Consider the following 23,705-nt stretch of genomic DNA (forward strand, 5'->3'; position numbering starts at 1 on the left):
TGGCCAAACCTTGGCATTGATCTTCTGGATTATTCATACCCATTAACAGCTGAGTAATCGTTAAATTCCAAACATCTTATAGGTTAATTATGATAACTTGGCAGAAGGCTGTGCTGAAGAAATTTGCAGGCAGATTTTCAAAGAAGTGCAGAATCAGACCTTGAGTCAATCAGATAGAAATAATGTGTATAAGATAATATATCTGTTGCTGTCCAAAAGACTTGGTGGTAAGCTTAAAAATCTGTTGTTCTGTTTTTATTGAAAACACTGCTGATGCTAGTCTCTGAAGTTCATTATGGCCAAGCAAGTTAATAGCTAGCAAGTCTCTTAAAATTTTCAACCTAATTTTATAGTTTCTTGCTTAAATAACAAGGTTAAATACTCCATATTATTTGTTCTCGAATGATGTTGAATGATCTGTTGCTATGGTTTCCAAATTTAGAATTACAATCTATGAAGAGTGATTTTGTTCATGGATACATACAAACTATGGATGCAGAGAAAGATCCTAGGAATTTAATTCTAGCCTTCCAGATTGCACGGAAAATTATTGATAACTTTTCTCTTGGTGAGTTGAAAACCATTGTTTCTAATATTAGAGGCAGGTCTAAAAATTTAATTCTGGTTACAGTTATTAGTTGCTGGTTACAGTCAACATATGTTTCAGATACAGTATTTATCACCAGAAGGCTGCTTTCAAAGCTCAAAAGTTAAAAAATTGTCTGGTACTATAGTCAAACTTGTTTAAAGCAAGCCCTCAAGAGACTGCTGAAAATTCGTTGCTCACTGAAGGTGATTGCTTAGTAAAGGGTATTGAGTGAAGGTGTATGTGATTGTACAGTCATAAAATGGATGTTCAATGGCTGCATCAGTACCCTACTGATATTGGAATTGGAATTTGACTTTTTGGGACATACGTTTAATTCATTGAAAAAGTTCAGTCTTGTAAAAAATTTCCCTCATGACACACTGTATGTTGTTATATTTAGGAGTGTTTGTAGAAGAGATGTTTGAAGTAGTGTCTTGTTATTTTCCAGTCAGTTTTTCACCAGTAGGTACAATAATAAATATATTGAAGGGATACAGTCGTCTAGATTTTTGATTTGACAGATGGTCAAGTCCATTGTTTTTTTTACAAATTAACGAATACTCGCTAATTTATCAGCTGGTCCTTAGTCAAACTTGGAAATTACCAGACAAGTATTGTCATGAAATATTGATGCTCTTACTGACTGATCAACACAGACAATCAACTAGATGTACTGAAATAGTTTTAGCAGTTTTAACATCGATACCGAAGAGTTTTTGTTTTTTTGGGAAAGGAAAACCTAAGTCAAACAGAAAAGTAAGATGTCCCAAATCATTTCATTTCTTTTTAAATAAATTCGCAAATTGTACACTGCATGGGGATTTCTATTCTAGCCACCAGACAATCCTCATGGTATAACCAAGCAAGATTTAGTATTGTCTTTAAGGTCCTGTCTGTCAGCTACACCATTATTTAGTGAATATTGTTTACCATTATTATTAGAAAAATTAACCTCAGATATAACTTCAGCACAGATTGATTCCTTACAAACTTTGGTAAGTTAACATAAAATATTATTTGATATACTTGCTTCAACTGTGTCACCTTTTAGAACTAAAATTTAGGTTTGCTTGCAAGCATCATCAAATGAAGTTAAAATCTGAAATAATCTGAAACATGCATTGAAGAAGTTACGTCTTTTTCAAATTTTGTGGTTTATTTTCAATATTTGGGTCAGGGACAATAACTCTGTTTCTAATCATCAAAAAGTGCTCAAATCACAGTTGATTATCTTAGCATTTTATGACTAGTAACAAATTTCATCACCATTGATTGGAAACTGTTGATTCTACAAGGTTTACAATTTGATGTGAACAGACTGACTGATGGAAAAACAAAACAAAAAAGACTTTTTGACCTTTCTTGATCGGTCACTTATCGGAAATTCTCTTCTAATTATCAATTAATTATGGACATGTGAAACAAACAGGTAATTTTCCAAGTCATAAGAACAACACTTCTTTCTATTCATATAGTATTAGCATCTTCATTGTTATAAATGAAAATAAGGGAACCCATCTTTAATCATTAAAAAAATCTATTTATAGGCAGAATGTGCCCCTGTGTATGGTACAGCAGCATTAAAGGAATATATATCGTCATTTTATTCTTGTCTCAGAAAAGAGGTAGGTTGGTGGTATTTTGCTCATATGGCATTTGAAAGATTAACTTTTGTTTCGCTTTGACATGTAAATCATAGTCATCTGTTTTAGGAACATTATGATGAAGCAATTTGAAGGGCAATATGCAAAATTAGAAATAAATATTCAAAAATGTTGGTGTTTATTTTTGCACAACTAAAAACATAACAACTTTATAAGGATTTCGTTTTTAATAGTTTTAGTATTCTTAAAATTAACAGCAATATAATTTTAGTTTAAACTTTCAGTGAAAGGGACACATGTATCAAATTTTGGTCCATCGTGTTCTTCAATTTGAGCATCTAACTTTCCTAGCCTACTTAAAAAATCGAACCCCGATTCACTTACAAACTATTATTATTTTATTGCCTGCTGTAGGTAGTAGATGGTGATAGTGAAGAAGTAAAGAGAGAATCATTAAAATGTCTGTCATGTTTAATATCAACTTTATCTACGGATATTACTGACATCTCTTCATCATCAGTTTTAAAATCTTTCATTGAGGAAATTTTCTCTGGTAAGTTAATGGATTATCTAAGCTATCAGGATAGTCTTTTCAAAGAACTGAACTTTGGCTATCTGTACCACTTTTCACAATTTAAATTAGAGTTTATTTTGATGTAGAGAAAACAATCAATGAATTACAATGACAGTTTATGGTTCCGTTTATAAATGTACAGATACACATTAACTATCTAGAAAATCTTTATGTCTTACTTTTTTTGTTTTTCCCAGAATACAGAATCTACATATTAAAATCAGATGTCAAAATATTATATAATGCCAGTTCCTTGCTACACTGTATCTGTGATGCCAACTCTATAGCTTGCTGTATGGTTTTAGAAACTGCTGTACCATTAGTATTATTACAGTATAATAATCAAACACAGGTAAAATTTATATATATATTATATTATTATAACCTTATTAAAACAGTAAATATTTCTGCTATATCATTAATATTTCTGCTATAACATTATTAGAACAGTAAATATTTCTGCTATAACATTATTATGACAGTAAATATTTCTGCTATAACATTATTATAACAGTAAATATTTTTACTATCATTATTATAACAGTAAATATTTTTACTATCATTATTATAACAGTAAATATTTTTACTATCATTATTATATCATAAATATTTTTACTATATCATTATTATAACAGTAAATATTTTGCTATAACATTATTATAACAGTAAATATTTTTACTATAACCTTATTAGAACAGTAAATATTTTTACTATCATTATTATAACAGTAAATATTTTTACTATAACATTATTATAACAATAAATATTTTTAATATAACATTATTATAACAGTAAATATTTTTAATATAACATTATTATAACAGTAAATATTTTGACTATAACCTTATAAGAACAGTAAATATTTTTACTATAACATTATTATAACAGTAAATATTTTTACTATAACATTATGATAACAGTAAATATTTTTACTATAACATTATTATAACAGTAAATATTTTTACTATCATTATTATAGCAGTAAATATTTTTACTATCATTATTATAGCAGTAAATATTTTTACTATATCATTATTATAACAGTAAATATTTTTAATATAACATTATTATAACAGTAAATATTTTTACTATAACATTATTATAACAGTAAATATATTTTTACTGTCATTATTATAACAGTTTATATGATTACTATAACAATATAATTACAGTAAATATATTTACTATAACATTATGATAACAGTAAATATTTTGACTATAAAATTATGATAATAGTAAATATTTTTACTATAACATTATGATAACAGTAAATATTTTTACTATGAAATTATGATAACAGTAAAGATTTTTACTATAAAATTATGGTAACAGTAACATTTTTACTATAACATTATTTTAACAGTAAATATTTTTACTATAACATTATGATAACAGTAAAGATTTTTACTATAACATTATGAGAACAGTAAATATTTCGACTATTTGTTAAATGTTTTGAAGTAGACGTAATATTAGAAAATAAACACTATTATAGATATATTTAACACAGTTTTAGAATGATGATCTAAGCTGTTTATTTTGTAGATTAATTGTAGACGATGTTTAATAGATATTTTGAATATGTTTATATCCTGTGCAGCTAGACACAATACAGAACAAGGTAAATTCACTTTAAAATCCTTTTTGATAACAAGTTGAAGCTTTTTAGATGTATCTCATAATATTCAAATGCAAATGTATTTTGAAAATTTCTCAACTGTTTTCATCAAAAGTTATGATATTTAAACATTTCAGTATTAAAAATCATACTAATACACAAAGCAGACCTAATATCAACATATACAGAATTGCTCCTCGCGAGAGACAAGGATATCAGTTGCTATGGTATCCGAGGTGTGGCAGCCATCTTGAAATGTAACAATGTTTTGTCAGAATCTGAAGCTGAGTTGTTCAGCAAACATATTGCTACTATTCTCTTATCAAATTCAGATAAAAAGATTCGGTAGGTTTGCTTAAAAGATTTTTTTACTTATGTACTTTAAAAGAAAATTTAAAGTTTGACAAGTATTTGATAGCTCATTATTTTGAAAACACATGACCTCTCTGTCAGTCCATTGACAATTGCTCATGGGTCATGGGCCATATAAAGTGGATCAATTTTTGGGAAGTTGGCCATTTGACAAAATTTGACAAAAAACTAAGATATATTTTTGTGTAGATTATGACTTTAGCATCAATTCGTGATTTGGCCCTGTGGTGCCATTTTAAGAAAAATAGGTGGTAATTCAAATTTCTGGAGTTGCCAACCTTCAAAATTTTCTGAAAGTCTATATTGATATATGTTAATTTGTTTTTAACGTTTATTGTTTTTTAATATCAGAAATGAATGTGTAATAACAGTTCAACTATTAGCTAGTCAATTTCCTGTCATTGTTAAAAGTGAAATTCAAACCAAGTTGATAGAGAAGCTAAATCAAGGTATGCTACATTTCACTGATAGAGGATCAGAAACTTTTGTTTTTTTTGATATTTAATGTCATTTTAAGCACTAGCAAGGCAGTTTATGCTCACTCTTCAAGAACACCTGATGCCATTTCGTGACTAAGTCTGTCAACTTGACATCCTTTTTTTTAGAGAGTCCAATGAACTAATATTGTTAACTTGTACCCTTTAACAGTGTCAGCTCTGAAGAAAAAAGGAAATTTGACTAATTCGAGACCATCAGGCTTCTATATTTTGGATGCAATCAAAACCTCCATAAAAAATTACAAGTTGTCTTATTCAGCAAGACTGTGCCACTTAAAGAATCTTTTGATGTTGTCTTTTTGTAGATCAAATGGAAATAGATGGAGATTCCAGTGTAAGCAAAGAAGATTTAATGGGCATTATTACATCTATATCTCATCATAAATTACTTCTCACAGATATCACATACTTTATATTTCTACAACTAAATCAACAGAAAGGTCAGTATTATTACATTTATATCTCATCATAAATTACTTCTCAAAGATATCACACACTTTATATTCCTACAAGTAAATCAACAGAAAGGTCAGTATTATTACATCTATATCTCATCATAAATTACTTCTCAAAGATATCACACACTTTATATTCCTACAAGTAAATCAACAGAAAGGTCAGTATTATTACATTTATATCTCATCATAAATTACTTCTCACAGATATCACACACTTTATATTTCTACAACTAAATCAACAGAAAGGTCAGTATTATTACATTTATATCTCATCATAAATTACTTCTCACAGATATCACATACTTTATATTTCTACAACTAAATCAACAGAAAGGTCAGTAATATTACATCTATATCTCATCATAAATTACTTCTCACAGATATCACATACTTTATATTTCTACAACTAAATCAACAGAAAGGTCAGTATTATTACATCTATATCTCATCATAAATTACTTCTCACAGATATCACACATTTTATATTTCTACAACTAAATCAACAGAAAGGTCAGTATTATTACATTTATATCTTATCATAAATTACTTCTCACAGATATCACACACTTTATATTTCTACAACTAAATCAACAGAAAGGTCAGTAATATTACATCTATATCTCATCATAAATTACTTCTCACTGATATAACACACTTTATATTTCTACAACTAAATCAACAGAAAGGTCAGTATTATTACATCTATATCTCATCATAAATTACTTCTCACAGATATCACACACTTTATATTTCTACAACTAAATCAACAGAAAGGTCAGTATTATTACATCTATATCTCATCATAAATTACTTCTCACAGATATCACATACTTTATATTTCTACAACTAAATCAACAGAAAGGTCAGTATTATTACATCTATATCTCATCATAAATTACTTCTCACAGATATCACACATTTTATATTTCTACAACTAAATCAACAGAAAGGTCAGTAGATATCAAACACTTTATATTTCTACAACTAAATCAACAGAAAGGTCATTATTATAACATTTATATCTTATCATAAATTACTTCTCACAGATATCACACACTTTATATTTTTACAACTAAATCAACAGAAAGGTCAGTACTATTACATCTATATCTCATCATAAATTACTTCTCAAAGATATCACACACTTTATATCTCTACAACTAAATCAACAGAAAGGTCAGTATTATTACATTTATATCTTATCATAAATTACTTCTCAAAGATATCACACACTTTATATTTTTACAACTAAATCAACAGAAAGGTCAGTAATATTACATCTATATCTCATCATAAATTACTTCTCACAGATATCACACACTTTATATTTTTACAACTAAATCAACAGAAAGGTCAGTAATATTACATCTGATCCAAATTTTGTGTAAATGTTACAGTATATATTTTACTGAATTTTCAGATAAAATCTGTTCAAGTGAAGTGCTGACATCATGTTTATGTTCCATGGTGGAAAATAATAAAACTAATGGTGATGTATTGGACTATACTAATACATCAATAGTACCAAATATATTACAGTTAATAGTTGACCAATACCAGAGCCTAACATCAAATGATATTGAGCACCTAGCTACCATACTAAGAATCTCTTGCACCAACAGTTCAAGCAGGTATGCTAATTGCTATCAATTATCTTCAGGTCTTTTTGAAATAGCTTCTGCAGCTCGTTGACAATCAATTTGAAGCTCAAAACAGTAAGCTTACATTTTAATTTTCTAATCAGTTTTCTGTTTTAATAAATCAGATATTACTGTCTCATTAATTATGACAACTCCATTTTGCTTCATTAAACCTAGAACAGTTCGGAGGGAGTAAGACAGGAAAATGTGTTTCAACTCTCCTTGGACATTAAGTCAGGATCAGTAAAATGTGCAACTCCTGCATCATATCTTTTTTTCAGCATTTGCGAAGGTTTATATAAGCAGATAGTTGATTTATTTTTACATGGGAAATTAAAGGGAATTACTTTGAAAGATTTTCAACCACTTCAGGTATGTTTCTACATGACATCATTTGCTCTTATCTGAGTTTTGCAGTCTGGTGACCGTGAATAAGTCATCTTTCCTCAATATACCAGATATTTCATAGAAATATTTTATAAACTGTCATGGGTAGCTTAAATTGAGCTTTATCAGCTGGTACAGCAACAATAACTTGCTAAAGCAATTGGCAATGTATAGGCTCCTATAATGAACAATATTGTTTTAATAGTGATATTTTTTTTTTTACAGAACAGAAGTAATAAATCTCAACTGTGTTCACTTCCTTTAGTGACAGCTGTCGTCTGTTCTGTACCTTTATCAGTAAGTATGTCAAAAACAGAAATTACAAGATCATATGATAACATAGTATCATCAGTAATGTCTGTGTGATCATCTTGATAATGAAATATCATCATCAGTATTTTCTGTCTGAACAAGAATGAAATGTGGAATGAAATAGTATCATCAGTAATGTCTATACAACTGATGATCTTATCACTAATGATATCTGTTTCAGGAAACAATGGTCAATATAGATGATATAGTATCATCAGTAATGTCTATCTGTACAACAACTGATGATCTCACAATTTGTGAATATGGCAGTAAATGTATAGCTGGTTTACTCAATAAATTAACAGGTGATTACAAACATTTCCACACATAAGTGCTTCTTTATCTGTTATGTCTAAGGCAACTCTTGGAAGTTGGTTGAAAAGAAATAATAGCCCAAAATATTTTATTTAATTTCTTTTAAATTTTCATTCTTGTTAATGCAATAATTAAACAAACATATATACATATTAAGATGGGTGTATATGTGTATTTCAGAATCATATATTGAAGGTATACTAATGGACATAGATAAATTATGGGATGGATTATTTACAGTAAACCAATCTAGTGAGAATGTTGAAAGAAGTGTGATCTTACTGACTTGGATAACTAAAGCCTTGGTATTAAGAAACCATTGCAAAGCTAAAGAATACATTCAAAAGGTTTGTTGGAAGGCAATCATTTAAGTGTTTGAAAAGAAGTTAAAAGGACAGGTCTATTTTTTTTAATATCACAGACACATATAGCTTCTTTTTGAGTAATAAATTGCACTGGATAAATCTATATCTGTTTGGGCCAAATTTTGATATCATTTATGTTTTAATGAAAGTTTTTCTTTTATAATAATTTTTAATAATTTATGATATTGTTTTCAAATTTTAATTCAATTTTATGCTTTTGAGTAACTTGTTTTAACAAATTGTTTTATTACGATTTTAAGATTTTTGTCCAAAAATAGTTCAGTTTTACGGTTGTTGGATTTCTGTTTAGTTATAATAATATTAGTATGATTTCTGTGTTTGGTTATTATAATTCAGTATGATTTCTGTTTTCAGTTAATATGATTTAGTATGATTTCTGTGTTTGGTTATAATAATATTAATATTATTTGTGTGTTTGGTTATAATAATATTAGTATGATTTCTGTGTTTGGTTATTATAATTCAGTATGATTTCTGTTTTCAGTTAATATGATTTAGTATGATTTCTGTGTTTGGTTATAATAATATTAATATTATTTGTGTGTTTGGTTATAATGATATTAGTATGATTGCTGTGTTTGGTTATTATAATTCAGTATGATTTCTGTTTTCAGTTAATATGATTTAGTATGATTTCTGTGTTTGGTTATAATAATATTAATATTATTTGTGTGTTTGGTTATAATGATATTAGTATGATTGCTGTGTTTGGTTATTATAATTCAGTATGATTTCTGTTTTCAGTTAATATGATTTAGTATGATTTCTGTGTTTGGTTATAATAATATTAATATTATTTGTGTGTTTGGTTATAATGATATTAGTATGATTGCTGTGTTTGGTTATTATAATTCAGTATGATTTCTGTTTTCAGTTAATATGATTTAGTATGATTTCTGTTGTCACTTAATATGAGTTAGTATGATTTATGATTTCAGTTGTTAGAGTTATTGAGTGTGGACATCGTTGGTAGTATCGTTGCAGAATATTTCTATATTATTGTTACACAATATAAAGATATTTTAAACAGTGAAATGAGAGCCGATATCAAGATGTTTTATCATCAAAGATTATTTTTAGAAAATAAAGATAGACTGGTTACTGATTATCAAGAATCTGAAAGTGGTAAGTCTAAGTATTACTTGTTACTAATTGAAGTGCCAGCTTGGAACAGATTTGGGAATCAGAGAGGTTCAGAAAGTTGGGCTTAGGTGTTAAGAGTTCAATCTTGGCAAGGGTTTCAACCCTGTTAGATGGAACAAGACATTAATGCAAGGCATCATGTGCTTCAGACTGTGCAGATACCAGAACAGGCTAATACTGAAAAATTTCCCTGTTGCACACTGCACAGTGATGCCTGTTTTGATTAGCACAATTTGGACAAGCTAAGTAAGTAAAGTGAGATGAGAAAAAGCTAGCCATGCCATATTGTCTTGAATTTCAGGTGCAATAAAGAAGAACTATCTGATTGTGTTAAGCAATTTGATGAAACCGTTACAAAAACAAGTTTTACTACCAGAACTACCATTGGTAAGAATCTTTTGGTTAAATTTTTATCGACTGCACCAAATCATATATTGTACCAATAGACTGTTGCCAACAGGCAAGAGATGGAAAATTGGTCATTTTGACTTGCAGAAAGTCTTCCAAACATTAAATAACTCAACTATTAATTTAGTTTGTAACAGACCTAAAATAAACTATAGGTTGTACTTTTTTGTACATTTCTTGGGGCTTTGTATATGCTGTGATAATTCCAACATATGAACATTTTGTGTTTTTCAGCTGCTACCTTTACTGATACACTCTCTTGTGTATGAAGATAGAAATTTAATACAGGTTACCTTGACAACCATTCAAAGCTTATGTGAAAATAAAGAGGGAAGTCTGTTGCTATGTAAACATTTAGATTCTGTAATACCACAGCTATTACAACTTTCAAAATATTTATCAGATATGGTAAGCTATCTGTGTTGTTTCTCAGTTGATCACTTTAAGATAATTTACTATTTTACTACTGCACTAAGTAGTACTTAGAGAGATTGTAAAGAGGTTTTCTAAATTTTGTATGTGTATTAGGGACAATGATAGCATCAGTTTGCACCATTCAAATTTTCAATCAGACATCTGTGGTTCTTGCAATTCCACTGAGTTTTATATGACGTCACTAATCACAAAAGTATGCTTTATCACATAAGTGTTTGATGACGTCACTAATGGGGCCTTATGTGATTAAGCATATTCTGTGATTAGTGACGCCATCAAACACTTAAGTTTTAGTGGAATTGCAGGAACCACAGACGTCTGACCGAAAATTGGAATGGTGCAAATTGATGCTTTCAGTGTCCCTGATCCACAATCTTTACAATCCCTTTGAATTGATTTTAAGATAAGTTTTATTATCCAATCAGACAACTGTAATACTTAACCTCGTTACAAGATTAAGGCTCCAGAGTTCATATTGTAATTTGGTATATTTATTGAAAAATTTTGACAATCAGCAAATTTCTATGAGATTGATATGTCAACTGAATGAGAAATGTAATTAAATATAGTTTGATAAGATAACAGTTCAATAACACCATACTTAACTGTCTTTTCAGAAAATCAGAATATCAGCTTTAAAATGTTTAAATACAGTCAGTCATTTACCAAGTCATCTGATATTACCATATAGAAATACTGTTATCAAATCTTTAGTACAAGTTCTAGATGATAAAAAACGTTTGGTACGAAATGAAGCTGTCACAGCTCGCTCTAAATGGTGAGATCATATATATATGTATTTTTAAAATGGATTAAGACAGCATTCATGAGGATCCCTTCTTTGTTCTATGCACCTAGCATTGATCTTTCCCAGATTATTTGTACCCATTTAAAGCTGTTTGACTGGAATGATGAGGAAAGATAACTTATTCATGGTCTCCTTAAATAAATGCTTTCCAAGCAGATGTACTTAATTCAAATATAAACTATGTTTACAATTAAGTATACACATACAAATATAAGTGATGTGCATACCACCATAAGTAACACATGCCAATACAAGTGACACCACATACCACCATGAATGACACATACCACCATAAGGGACACATACCACTTGATGTGACATGTACCATCATAAGTGAGTGACACATAAGTGACACATACCAACATTATACCAACATAAGTGACACATACAAACATAAGTGACACATACCAACATTATACTAACATAAGTGACATATACCAACATAAGTGACACATACAAACATAAGTGACATATACCAACATAAGTGACACATACAAACATAAGTGACATATACCAACATAAGTGACACATAAGTTACGCGTTCAAGGTTTTTTTATTTTTATTTAAATTTTGAGACATTTAAAGTTGTTTTTTTTTTTCAGGTTTTTGATAGCTGAACCAGGCAGTTCCTGATAAAAGTTGAACACTTGATCATACTAGTTCTCTTTGTAAAATATTCTATATATAAATAAATTGAAAGTTAATTCATTTAGCTTGTTCTTATTCCAGCAAAACTCAGAGTTGGGCTTTTAAAGGACTGCTACGTCTTAAAATGGACATAAACGGATTTAGGCTGGTAGCTAGCCCAGCTTCATCTGAATTTTTCAGGGGGCCAAATAGCAAACTATTTGAAGTAATGGTGTTTTTAATGAACTATCATATATTCTTAGTCATATCATTATCATTAATTATATATAATTACTGCATATAATTAATAGTTTTAACCAATCAGAAATGTCCAGGTATTTGTAGTCTGGATAAACAAAAAAAGGTATTTTTGACCTTTCTTAATCGTCACAAATTGGAATTCTGCTGGTAATTCTCTTCTAATTTAGCTGATGATGAAGTCCAAGTCATTAGAACACCTCTACTTTCTATTCATATAAGTATTAGCATTTTCATTTTCATAAATGAAAATAAGGGAATTCATCTTTAAACTTTGTATTCACAAAAATTGAAATAGTTTCCTGGGAATGAAATTGGCAATGTCATGCAGTGTGCAATGAATGAAGTTCTTCTAGTACATCAGCTATCAGACCTACTACTTTTCAAATAAATTGAAGAGGGTTTTGTGTTCATTCTGAAGACACATGGCATGGGTTTATTGTCCCACTGAACGACTAGAGGCTTGTTTCATCTCAACCCCATGGATACCCACCACTGACAGGGACAGCGGGAACAGGGTCGGAAAATCTAAAGGTAATATCTCCACCAGCACCAAACAGGACAGGATGAAAACTGGTCGTTAGCCCTGAACAATTTTATGAAACTTCAGATGACCTAAAGGGGCCACAAAATATTCCAGGGGATGCACTCAATCTGAACTCTGTAAAATTGGTTTCAATGAAATTTTTCAAAAAGTGATTAAGCACTGTAAAATACATATAGGTATAAATGAACGGCGTTTTGTTGTCCTCAACAGTCCGAGACCATAAATCTTTTTTCATACTTAGCTGGGCTGTAGTAGCTCTTTCACGTGCATAACCAATTGTATCAAAGAAAACTCAATGTATTCCAAAGGGTACAAAGTTTCTAGCATTATCACATTTATCTTCAAATTTTATCTTTTCTTGGTGTGCAGGGCAATATGAAATGGAGTAAAAACTAAGCTGAGCCCTGAAAAATTTTTACTCGAAAACATGTGCAGGGAAATTTCCACTGCAAATTACATCTTAATCTGATAAGGTTTTCACTCACTCATATATTGACCTTTGTTTAACTATTTGGTGGCAGATAAAACTTTTACAAGAAAATTAGAAGTTAGTTAAGTGGTAACGGGTAAAGTATTTAGAAAGAAATGTCTTTTTTTACCTTGAAGACAAAACGAACGTCTGCGTTTTTCGATATAAAAAGTCGGCGAACAATATCTGGAATGTGTGAAGGGCCTTGATACGATATATTTTGTAAAGATAACTTGCCAGGCAAGGTAATATACGCTCAATGGCAGCTTTGATTTAAAATAAAATATTTGGCAGCACAGTAACAATCACCAGTATGAAATATTCAACCTTCAGTCATACCTTCTTTTGAATTTTTTGAGCGATACTGTATACTATTACCACGTTTCATCCAATTAACGGCTAAAACTTGAATGCGTTTTTAAGCAAGGGCAATAAGTCAAACTAAATATTTTTCGATTCTTCTGATTTTCGGTAGGGTTCGTCCTTGGTTGATAACATAAACTCACACTAAGTTTCGTCAAAATCCATCAAGAATTGTGCCTTCTAGAGTGTTTATGGGCTAAAAATTGAATGCGTTTTCAAGAACAAGGACAATAACTTATACTTATAAGTTCCCGATTTTTCTGATTTTCAATAGGGTTCATCCTTTTTTCGTCAAAATCTGTCAATAATTGAACCTTCTAAAGCGTTTACGAGCTAAAAATTGAACGTGTTTTTAAGAACAAGGGCAATAACTCATACAAAATATTTTTAGATTCTATTAATTTTCGATAAAGTTCATCCTTGGTGGATAATAAACACTCACACAAAGTTTTGTCAAAATCCGACAAGAATTGTGCCTTCTGGAGTGTTTACGAGCTAAAAATTGAACGCATTTTCAAGAACAAGGATAATAACATATGATTTTTCTGATTTTCAATAGGGTTCATCCTTTGGTGATTACTAACACTCACACAAAGTTTCTTCAAAATCCGTCAAGAATTGTGCCTTTTAGAGTGTTCACGATCTAAAAATTGAACGCGTTTTCAAGAACAAGGGCAATAACTCACACTAAATATTTTTCGATTTTTCTGATTTTCATCCTTGGATGATAGCAAAGACTCACACCAAGTTCCACTTTTTCCAATTTTTCAATGAAGTATTTGTTCCATTCCTGGCATGGATAATCAAACCCTTCCCTTCCCCGAAAACTAACTACAGTGGTGTGTGGATCCGCAACTTTTCTGCCATCAGAGCTAATTTGGCACTTTCAGATGGCCGCCCTGGCTTATCGTCGGGTACTGAAGTAGATGGATGACTAATTTTGAAATCTACTCTACGCGACATTAAGAATTTGATTGACATTCCATGCCCCTTTTTTAGCAAATCAGACACAAGTTTCCTCATTTCACCAGTCGCGACAACAGACAAGTCAATGAGCTTATCAAGAATGTGCAACCGTGAAAGCATGTAGGTCATTCAAGGAACAGACTCCATGTCATATGATCCCGACATTCAAAAATACTTGACAAGTCAGCCGATATTGCATCGGTAATCAATGTGCTGTTAAATTCCACATCTACATATTTTTGCTTTGCTCAAAGGGCACCCTCCGTTCACACCCTTATCAAATGATTATCTGAAAGTGATAACTTGAAGAGATACTGGACAGGTATATAATATGTAAAGTTGATAACTAAATTAAACACTCGACTTATGTAAGTACCTCTCAAGTGATAACCGACGAAAGAAAATTGGTGATGAGTCAATCCAATACTGGTATGTATCAATTTATTCCAGATTAGCTTATACTCTGATATTTCCGCAATGAAAACAATTAAAATGAATTTATCATTCTATATCAAGCAGATTGAAATCAACTTCTGTTTCAATACAATTATAATAATACATGTATCTTAGGTTAATCAACTTTTCTTTCTATACAGATATAATAATACTTGTATCTTATGTTGATCAACTTCTCTTTCTTCTATACAATTCTAATAATACATGTATCTTATGTTAATCAATTTCTCTTTCTATACAGTTATAATAATACATGTATCTTATGTTAATAAAATTCTATTTGTATACAGCTATAATAAAACATGTATAGTAACTTATGTAAATCAACTTCTGTTTTAATATAGTTATAATAATACATGTATCTTATGTTAATCAAATTCTATTTCAATATAGTTATAATAATACTTGTATCTTATGTTAATCAACTTCTCTTTTTATACAGTTATAATAATACATGTATCTTATGTTAATCAACTTCTCTTTCTATACAGTTATAATAATACACGTATCTTATGTTAATAAAATTCTATTTGTATACAGCTATAATAAAACATGTATAGTAACTTATGTAAATCAACTTCTGTTTTAATATAGTTATAATAATACATGTATCTTATGTTAATCAAATTATCTTTCGATACAATTACAATAATACGTGTAACCTTAAGTTAATCATTTCCCCTTTCTATTTAATTATAATAATACATGTATCGTATGTTAATCAACTTTTCTTTCAAAACATTTATAATCATACATGTATCTTATGTTTATCAACATATTGTTCTGCATATATACATGAAGCTTATTCGGGTACTCTTTCGTTATAGTTATTATATATAGTAATATATGTGTCTTATGTGTATTACTTCTCACAAGTACTTGAATGATCCACTGGTAAGTCAGTACAATTATTCGCAAGCAACTTTCACTGGCAAATCACTCTTTGTTTTCTGTTTCCGTTTCTGCTTGATACAGCTTTAGATACCTTATTTCGAATGAAACATCTCCAACACATGACAACGTTTTAACAAATAATATGGCCTGGTTAATAATGACCTACGTGTAGTGACCTACATACATATTGAACTATACAGTAAATATGGAAATTGTACATATCAGCATTTTCTTTTATGATTGATAGTATATTGCCGAAGCTCAAACAACACCAGGCATACGAACTCAATATGAAACTGGGGTTCAAAACCGCGCAAGTCTTATATCTGGACCCCCTGTAGGGGATCACACATTTTTACTTGATCAGTGTAGGAGACGTAGCATAAAGTGACCTCAAAATGAGATAATAGAAGCTATTAATGTATATCATTGTACAATCAAAATGGGTCATTGAGTGTAACGAAAGGTTTGTTCATTGGACATCAGGAACAATCAGCTTTCTTAAAGTAAGTGTTTTTCGCTCTTTCTGTTTAATGTTCACGTGACGTTCAAATTCAGCTTCAATGCAGATATTTTTTTACTAACTTGTCCTAGTGCAATAACTTGTATGTTAACTACACTATAATAAGGCAAAATACCAATTAAATTTTCAAACTTGAAACTGACAATGTCGTCTCGTCTTGATAGATCTAAAATATAGCTGAACAAAGCAAAAAGACCATACCTTTACTACTTTTCGAAAAAATATCCCAGCTCGGTTCACTTACAATATCTAAATATCAAACAATTCCTCAAAACTTCCATGATGTGTTCCATTACAAGGGCATACAATAATCATCAAGGCAAATTTAAAATGAGAGATTAGCTTCAAGTAACAGAACGTTAATTGGGGGCTAATGGATGCATTAATGTAACGTCCACACCTCTCCGGAGGTGGTAGGTTGCAACGGCAAGTTGAATGACAATACTATCATGACCCATGTCATAATCTACTTTGATTTAAGCTTCCTTAATCCACGTCATTTCAAATTCTTTGCAGTGCTATTTAGTTTTCATTATGAATGCAAATAAATTCGTAGATTCTAGCCCTCCAAAATATGATTCCGGACGTAAATCACCTCCACATGTCCTTTAACACCCCCTTACTTGAAACAATACAAGAAAAAATGTCCCCTATTAAACACTGGAAAACCCTTTCATATAAATTGTCAATATCACACAACAGCCTTTATGCAGATGTTATATTTGATAGTGTGAAGCAAATTGGAAAATAATCGGCTGAGAATAAAAGTGGATCCTTCAAACTGCTTTTTATTATTTCGGCCGTGACGAAATCTCAAGCAGATCGACATGATAATTCTCTTTAATTTCCAGTTCGTGAAATTATGTCTGAATACTGGAAAGACCATGCCCAGAAAGCTTCCATTCAGACGATGATGTTAGACTCCAATGCTGAAGAGTTGTCAAAAGATGAAGTACCAGAAATCATGTCCTATTTACCAGACGTTGCTAATAAAAGAATGGTGGAACTTGGTGCTGGAATCGGGTATGCTCATTTACAAATCAAACACAAGCCCATGCTTTCAAGAAAAATTTGAAGATATGCTCATGGGCAACATGTAGCGCCTGCAAAAGGAGCCAAATCTGAAAGACTAGACACTTTTCCATGTCAGTCACTTCGACAATCACTGAGAATCGCATTAACTTTCTTATATTTTGTATGAAGACATTAAAAATCATTTTGTATATGTACCGTTCGTAAAATGATTGTCCCAGTGGGAATGGTGAAACGCCAATTCTGGGGGTGCTGATTAAGCAATTTTCATTTCTTTTTATCTGTTACTTTCATTCACAGTCGCTTTACAAATGTCTTAGCCCAGAAAGCTGAACATGTTGTGGCCGTTGATTTTATGGAAGAATTTATTGAAAAAAATAAGAAACTGAACAACCATATGCGCAATATAGACTTCAAGTGCCAGGATGTCACTAAAATGGAATTGCCAGATGCCAGGTTTGTTACATAAATAGAATTTAGAAGATTCACAGTATACGAGAAAATGGCACTGGGCACAATGCAAGTTGAAGTTAAGTTATCTGCGGTAGAAGTTCTGACATTTGTGTCGTGTGTGCATAGATCATTCAATTGGAAAACCATTTAGCTATAAACGGCGCATTATTCATTTACGAATAACTGCTTATTACTTGTATCTAATATGAATGCAAGTTCGTTATGAAGAGATTTTCTCAAACGCCATAGCACTGTAATATCTTGACTAGTATCAGTAAATACTCCCATAAGGCATATCTATATTCGAGAAGAAACAAATTCAGAAATGAATACTTTGATATTTAAAATACCGGTACCCATTACTGAATACGTAACATTTTTTTTTAATATTTCAGTGTAGATATAGTGTTTTCAAACTGGTTGTTTATGTATTTAGAAGATGACGAGGTCCAACTTGTTTACAATAAAATGTTACGTTGGTTAAAAGAAGGTGGTCATGTGTTTATCAGAGAGTCGTGCAATAGACAGTCAGGTATGCTACTCTGAACACAATTTATATGTTATGTTTCGATTATTGAACATAATTTACATAATATGTGTCGATTATTGAACACAATTTGTATGCTACGGATGGTTTATTGATCACAATATTACATGGTATGTGTATATTATGTTTCGATTATTGAACACAATTTGTATGTTACGGGTAGTTTATTGATCACTATATTGCATGGTATGTGTAAGTTATGTTTCGACGATTGAACACAATTTACATGTATATGTTATGTGTCGATTATTGAACACAATTTGTCTGTTACGTGTATTGGTATTGCGTTTATTGATCACAATATTACATGGTATGTGTTTTTATGTGTGGTTTATTGAACACAATTTGTATTTTATGTGTGTTAATTGGACATCATTTTACATCATATGTGTGTTTTATTGGACACAATTTTAAATGATATGTGTGTTTTTTGAACACAATTTCACAAGATAAATTTCGAGTCGTGCAATAGACAGTAAGTTGGGTGCGACATTTTGAACACAATTGCTGTGTTAAGTTTTGGTCCTATTCTGATTTTCGAGGTCAATAATTGGATCACCCGGTGTCAACATCTGACATGGTATTTGGGTCTCTGGATAGACATCAGCATCAACACTAACGTTACCAACACCAACTTCAAGAAACATCTAAAATAACACCATTAAAGTATATAATGGGTATATCCCATTTGATTCCACTTTTTCTAAGAAACTTCAAATTTGGTTGAAATCTTGATCTCAAAGCCATTCGTTTCAGGTAACAAACCAAGACAAAACAATCCAACAAACTATAGAGAAGACATTAAATATGATGCTATGTTCTCGGCAGCTAATATTCCATATGACGAAACACACAATTATGGTTTTGATTTAGTTTTTTCAACAGCAGTTGTTACCTACATTAAGGTAGGACAATTGGAAATATTTTCTCTTGCATTTTGGCTGTAGTTTTTGGTCAGGCATATGGTTTCTCGAGATATACAATTGTATACAATTTACATAAGCAAGATATGCTTGATAATGAAATAAGAGGACCATGTTTGACCCTCCAGGTCTTTTGATGAAGGTTTAATCAAAGGGTTAAAGTCAACAGAGGCCAAATGTTTTATAGACGCTGCATGATAAAAAAAATCGCAATCCATGAGAGTGTGCTGTGTTCACAAGAGAGAGATCTTTATTGACCCAATACAAAACAATATTAAAACTCCTCTTATTCTCGATTCCGAAAATACTCTGCTTTTCGTGTTGCGAAAGGTGGCAAATATTAATGAAATGAAACACACGATTACAGCACAAGAATAACAAAGACCAAAGAGTGTGGCTACTGCAGAAAGTCAAACGTGATAAAGCGGAAAACCATGGTTTCAAGACATTCCAAGAATTCCTAGATAGCCAGCAATATTCCAAAAATAGTATTCTGAGGTACGAAAAGGTATTCGGTCGTACTTTCGTTAGTACCGGTGGCTTATCAACAACCAAAGTAAGTTTACGAAAATGAAATAAACACTAAAAGGCAAAGAAAAGACGAATTGTCTTTTTAATTTTCAAACGCGAATAATTCTTGACACATATGGATTTGAACACAAATTGTGATAATGAGCTGAGCTGTGAACACTATTACTGATTCGATTAGCTCAAAATTCCCTTTTCTGATGGTATAATTGGACAAACGAATTGTCCTTATAAAATATAACAGAAAACACAAGGGGTACATAATGGTATAACTCACTTCTTTAATAACAAAGCACATAACGTGTCTGATGACGACACGTGAAAATTGTGTTGAAACGTTATGTGCTTTGTTATTAAAGAAGTGAGTTATACCATAATATTCCCCTTGTGTTTTCTGTTATATCTACTCTCCACTTCTAAATGTCTTTCAAATCTTATCTTGTCCCTTTAAAACATGGCTTTCTTTTTTCCATCCGCAGGACTTTGTTAAATTGTTAGATTTAAAACCTGGTCAACGAGTTTTAGATGTTGGAGGGGGAATTGGTGGAAGTGCTTTCTACATGGTTCAGGTATTCAATGCCATTTCACATTCAGTCAATCCGGATCAACATGTCCGATTAGTGTCAGACCACTGCAGGTCCAAAGTAGAATTTTTTGTGATTTCACAAATAAACAATTTAAAATCTTTAGTGTCCATTTATGAAAATCAAAATGCTAATACTAATAATATATGAATAGAAAGTAGAATAAATAGGAAAAACACCAGTTTGTCTCACATGTCCATAATTAATTCATAATTAGCTAAATTAGAAGAGAATTACCACCAGAATTCCAATGAGTGACCGATCAAAAAAGGTCAAAAAGTCATTTTTTTGTTTATCCAGACTTACATACATGTACATAGCTATATGCAATAATATAATTAAAAATACATGATAATTCACTGGAAAACGCCAAATAGTTTGCTTAATTTGACACTAAATAATAAGGAAACCCATCTTTAAACGACATGCTTTATTTCTGCAGAATTATGGTGTAAAAGTGGTATCCATAGATTTATCATCTAATATGACCAGTATAGGGTACGAAAGAGCGGAAGAATTAGGTATTCCACCCGATCATGTTGTCTTTGAAATAGCTGACGCCACTAAAAGAGATTATCCAGACAATAGTTTCGATGCTATTTACAGTCGGGATGCGATTCTACATATCAAAGAAAAGCTCGAGTTATTCCAACGATTTTATGTGAGTGATTGAATTTTTACCACGAATATCATTTAAAACTATGCAATAGAGTAGGCCTGCTTCCAAGTAGATTTATAATTATCCACATTTCATTTTCATTTGATTTGCCGCAATTCTGTATGCTGGTATGGGTTTGATCTGAATCGGTATGCTAGATGAATGTGTATGCGAATTTCAGCACGGTTAATTTGTGTCCTCCCTTAACGAAGAGTCACGTTTTATCAATTGCTAAGTCGATTAAAAAAAAAAACAACTGTTAAGTCAGCTAGAAATATTCAATATAAATTATATTTACGTTTCACAAGGCCCTTCATGCGTTTAAATATCTTGTACCAGCTTTAACAAAAATGTTTTCAAACCTTCGACATCATAACAAGATAGCCATTACCTCCCTTGAAACAGCTAATGAAAGTTATTTCAAAATGTCACATTTCTATGTTATATTGATCACTATTCATTGAATTAAACGTACCGATTCTGTAGGAACACCATAACAGTGCTAAAAATACACTTGTGTCTAATTTCATTTTAGAAGGCAAAAAGTCATTGTTTGTAACATTCAAAATATCGTGTTTGTTGACTTTAGGAAATCCCATTTTTATGACGTCATTTCCTATTTCGCGTAATATTTGTTCTTGGATCATGCCATTGTGTAATAAGAGGTTTTGTACTTGCACGGCTGTAGGCTATATGGCACACTTATTATAAGAACGTGCATTCCAATCACACTGTGATAAAGCGCAATCGTTCAAAATCTCACTACACCTGTCGAACATTTCTCATATTTTTATTTCATCTTAGAATAAGCAGTCCGTATTTGAGATAATATGGCCGAAGTGTTCCTTAAATTCAAAATTTCCCTAAATGCACACAGTATGGCGTCAATCAGAAATGCATTTCTTCTATGGATAGCCACAATCACAAAAGCAAGACTTTGTATTTCTCTGTAAATACGAGCCGAGTCTATCCGGAAGTTAACTATCTACATCTTAATACAGCAATGTCCATTTAACATACAACTTCTATTCCATTTCAATTATACAGAAATGGTTGAAACCCGGTGGTAAAATTTTGATATCTGATTATTGCTGCAAAGAAGGTGATCATTCTGAAGAGTTTAAAGCCTATGTTAAACAGCGGGGATATAATTTGTTAAATCCTAGCCAATATGGAAAGGTATAAATTTGCATAGAAGTTTGCGTCAGTTTATGATTGGACATGGTCGTAACTGGGTATTTTTTTTCTATTAGGCAAGAATTCCTTGCCTCATTGCAATAATTGAATTCGAATTGATTTTGAATATAACTATCAACGCATTTGCGGCGCCAGCCTCTCGAGACTGGGGGTACGAACAGGGGGCAGACTGTCGAGGCTTTGTTGAGGTGTCACATTTGCAAGCTTCTCATGGAACATCTGAGATGGTTTAAAGAAAAAAATTATATCTTAAAAAATTGGGGGTGAAAACCATTTCTAGAGCGGGGATTCACCGCTGTACCCCCACTCGCGCTGCAATTGTATCATTTATCACCAGTTCCAGTAGATTTACAAGTGTACGCCTGATCCTAATCTGAAATTATATTTTAGGTACTAGAAAAGGCAGGTCTGGTAAACGTTAAGGCTGAAGATAAGACTGTGCTTTTTGGTGAAATTTTAAGAAGTGAACTAGAACGAACATTGAGTATAAAAGATGAATTCATAGAGGTAAGATTCACAGCCTTCTGGTAGCCTCTTCTTTCACTATCTATTCATCAACAATTAGCAGCAACTGTGGTAGACCCTTGTTTGAAATTGAATGAATGGAGTTTCACGTCCTACTTTTCTACACCATGTGACCTACGGAAGACAGGCAACGCAGGGTGCAATGAGAGAAATTTTGCTAGGACAGCGGCAATAGCCTACCCTTTTCGATTTCCAACTGTCGAGGTATTTTTAACGTGCACAACCTGTAGCCCATGGGGCCTCGGTTTATTGTCTCATCCGAACAGCTTCCAGCAAAAAAGGAACATATATGGAGCCTGGTTGAGAAGTACTGCTGCAAACAGTCTTAATTTGGTGTATAAAAAAATTTCCAAACAGTTCGAATATATAAAATATCTTTATCGTTGAAATAATAGATTCTAGCCTGATTACGCTAAGCGTTTACTTTTTCAAATCAAAATCATTTCAAAGCAAAATTTAATGTTCTTATTTTGTATTAAAAGGAATTTGGTGAGAAGAATTATAATGATATTGTGGAGGGTTGGACAGATAAGGTCAAAAGAGTTGGTAAAGGCGATGGAGATCAACGATGGGGATTGTTCTATGCAGAAAAACCAAGACACTAGATCA

The 23,705-nt window shown here is 31.3% G+C and overlaps 2 protein-coding genes across 2 annotated transcripts in view; both read left to right on the forward strand.

The window, feature by feature from the left end:
• LOTGIDRAFT_234861 (hypothetical protein) overlaps positions 1 to 12,253 on the forward strand; it is a 13,531-nt gene extending 1,278 nt beyond the window's left edge. Inside the window, exons 5-25 of the mRNA XM_009063210.1 lie at positions 83 to 227; positions 443 to 568; positions 990 to 1,051; positions 1,423 to 1,584; positions 2,137 to 2,214; positions 2,608 to 2,746; positions 2,965 to 3,119; positions 4,313 to 4,388; positions 4,523 to 4,730; positions 5,109 to 5,206; positions 5,560 to 5,694; positions 7,133 to 7,343; positions 7,634 to 7,724; positions 7,965 to 8,036; positions 8,233 to 8,356; positions 8,547 to 8,713; positions 9,691 to 9,877; positions 10,197 to 10,282; positions 10,538 to 10,711; positions 11,356 to 11,516; positions 12,149 to 12,253. Of these exons, the coding sequence (XP_009061458.1) occupies positions 454 to 568; positions 990 to 1,051; positions 1,423 to 1,584; positions 2,137 to 2,214; positions 2,608 to 2,746; positions 2,965 to 3,119; positions 4,313 to 4,388; positions 4,523 to 4,730; positions 5,109 to 5,206; positions 5,560 to 5,694; positions 7,133 to 7,343; positions 7,634 to 7,724; positions 7,965 to 8,036; positions 8,233 to 8,356; positions 8,547 to 8,713; positions 9,691 to 9,877; positions 10,197 to 10,282; positions 10,538 to 10,711; positions 11,356 to 11,516; positions 12,149 to 12,179 (2,532 nt within the window). The 5' untranslated portion in view covers positions 83 to 227; positions 443 to 453 and the 3' untranslated portion in view covers positions 12,180 to 12,253. The remainder of the gene's footprint in view (positions 1 to 82; positions 228 to 442; positions 569 to 989; positions 1,052 to 1,422; positions 1,585 to 2,136; positions 2,215 to 2,607; positions 2,747 to 2,964; positions 3,120 to 4,312; positions 4,389 to 4,522; positions 4,731 to 5,108; positions 5,207 to 5,559; positions 5,695 to 7,132; positions 7,344 to 7,633; positions 7,725 to 7,964; positions 8,037 to 8,232; positions 8,357 to 8,546; positions 8,714 to 9,690; positions 9,878 to 10,196; positions 10,283 to 10,537; positions 10,712 to 11,355; positions 11,517 to 12,148) is intronic.
• A 5,249-nt stretch (positions 12,254 to 17,502) lies between these two features.
• LOTGIDRAFT_219756 (hypothetical protein) lies at positions 17,503 to 23,701 on the forward strand (the record flags this gene model as incomplete). The annotated part of the gene is made up of 10 exons (XM_009063211.1): positions 17,503 to 17,672; positions 17,982 to 18,137; positions 18,530 to 18,666; positions 19,438 to 19,586; positions 19,972 to 20,160; positions 20,612 to 20,701; positions 21,159 to 21,377; positions 22,422 to 22,553; positions 22,962 to 23,078; positions 23,579 to 23,701. The coding sequence occupies exons 1-10, from the start codon at positions 17,512 to 17,514 to the stop codon at positions 23,699 to 23,701; spliced, it is 1,473 nt and encodes a 490-aa protein (XP_009061459.1). The 5' UTR covers positions 17,503 to 17,511.
• Between the last annotated feature and the right edge of the window lie 4 nt (positions 23,702 to 23,705).

The sequence above is a fragment of the Lottia gigantea genome, assembly GCF_000327385.1.
Source record: "Lottia gigantea unplaced genomic scaffold LOTGIsca_56, whole genome shotgun sequence".
In the NCBI taxonomy this organism is placed as follows: Eukaryota; Metazoa; Mollusca; class Gastropoda; family Lottiidae; genus Lottia; species Lottia gigantea.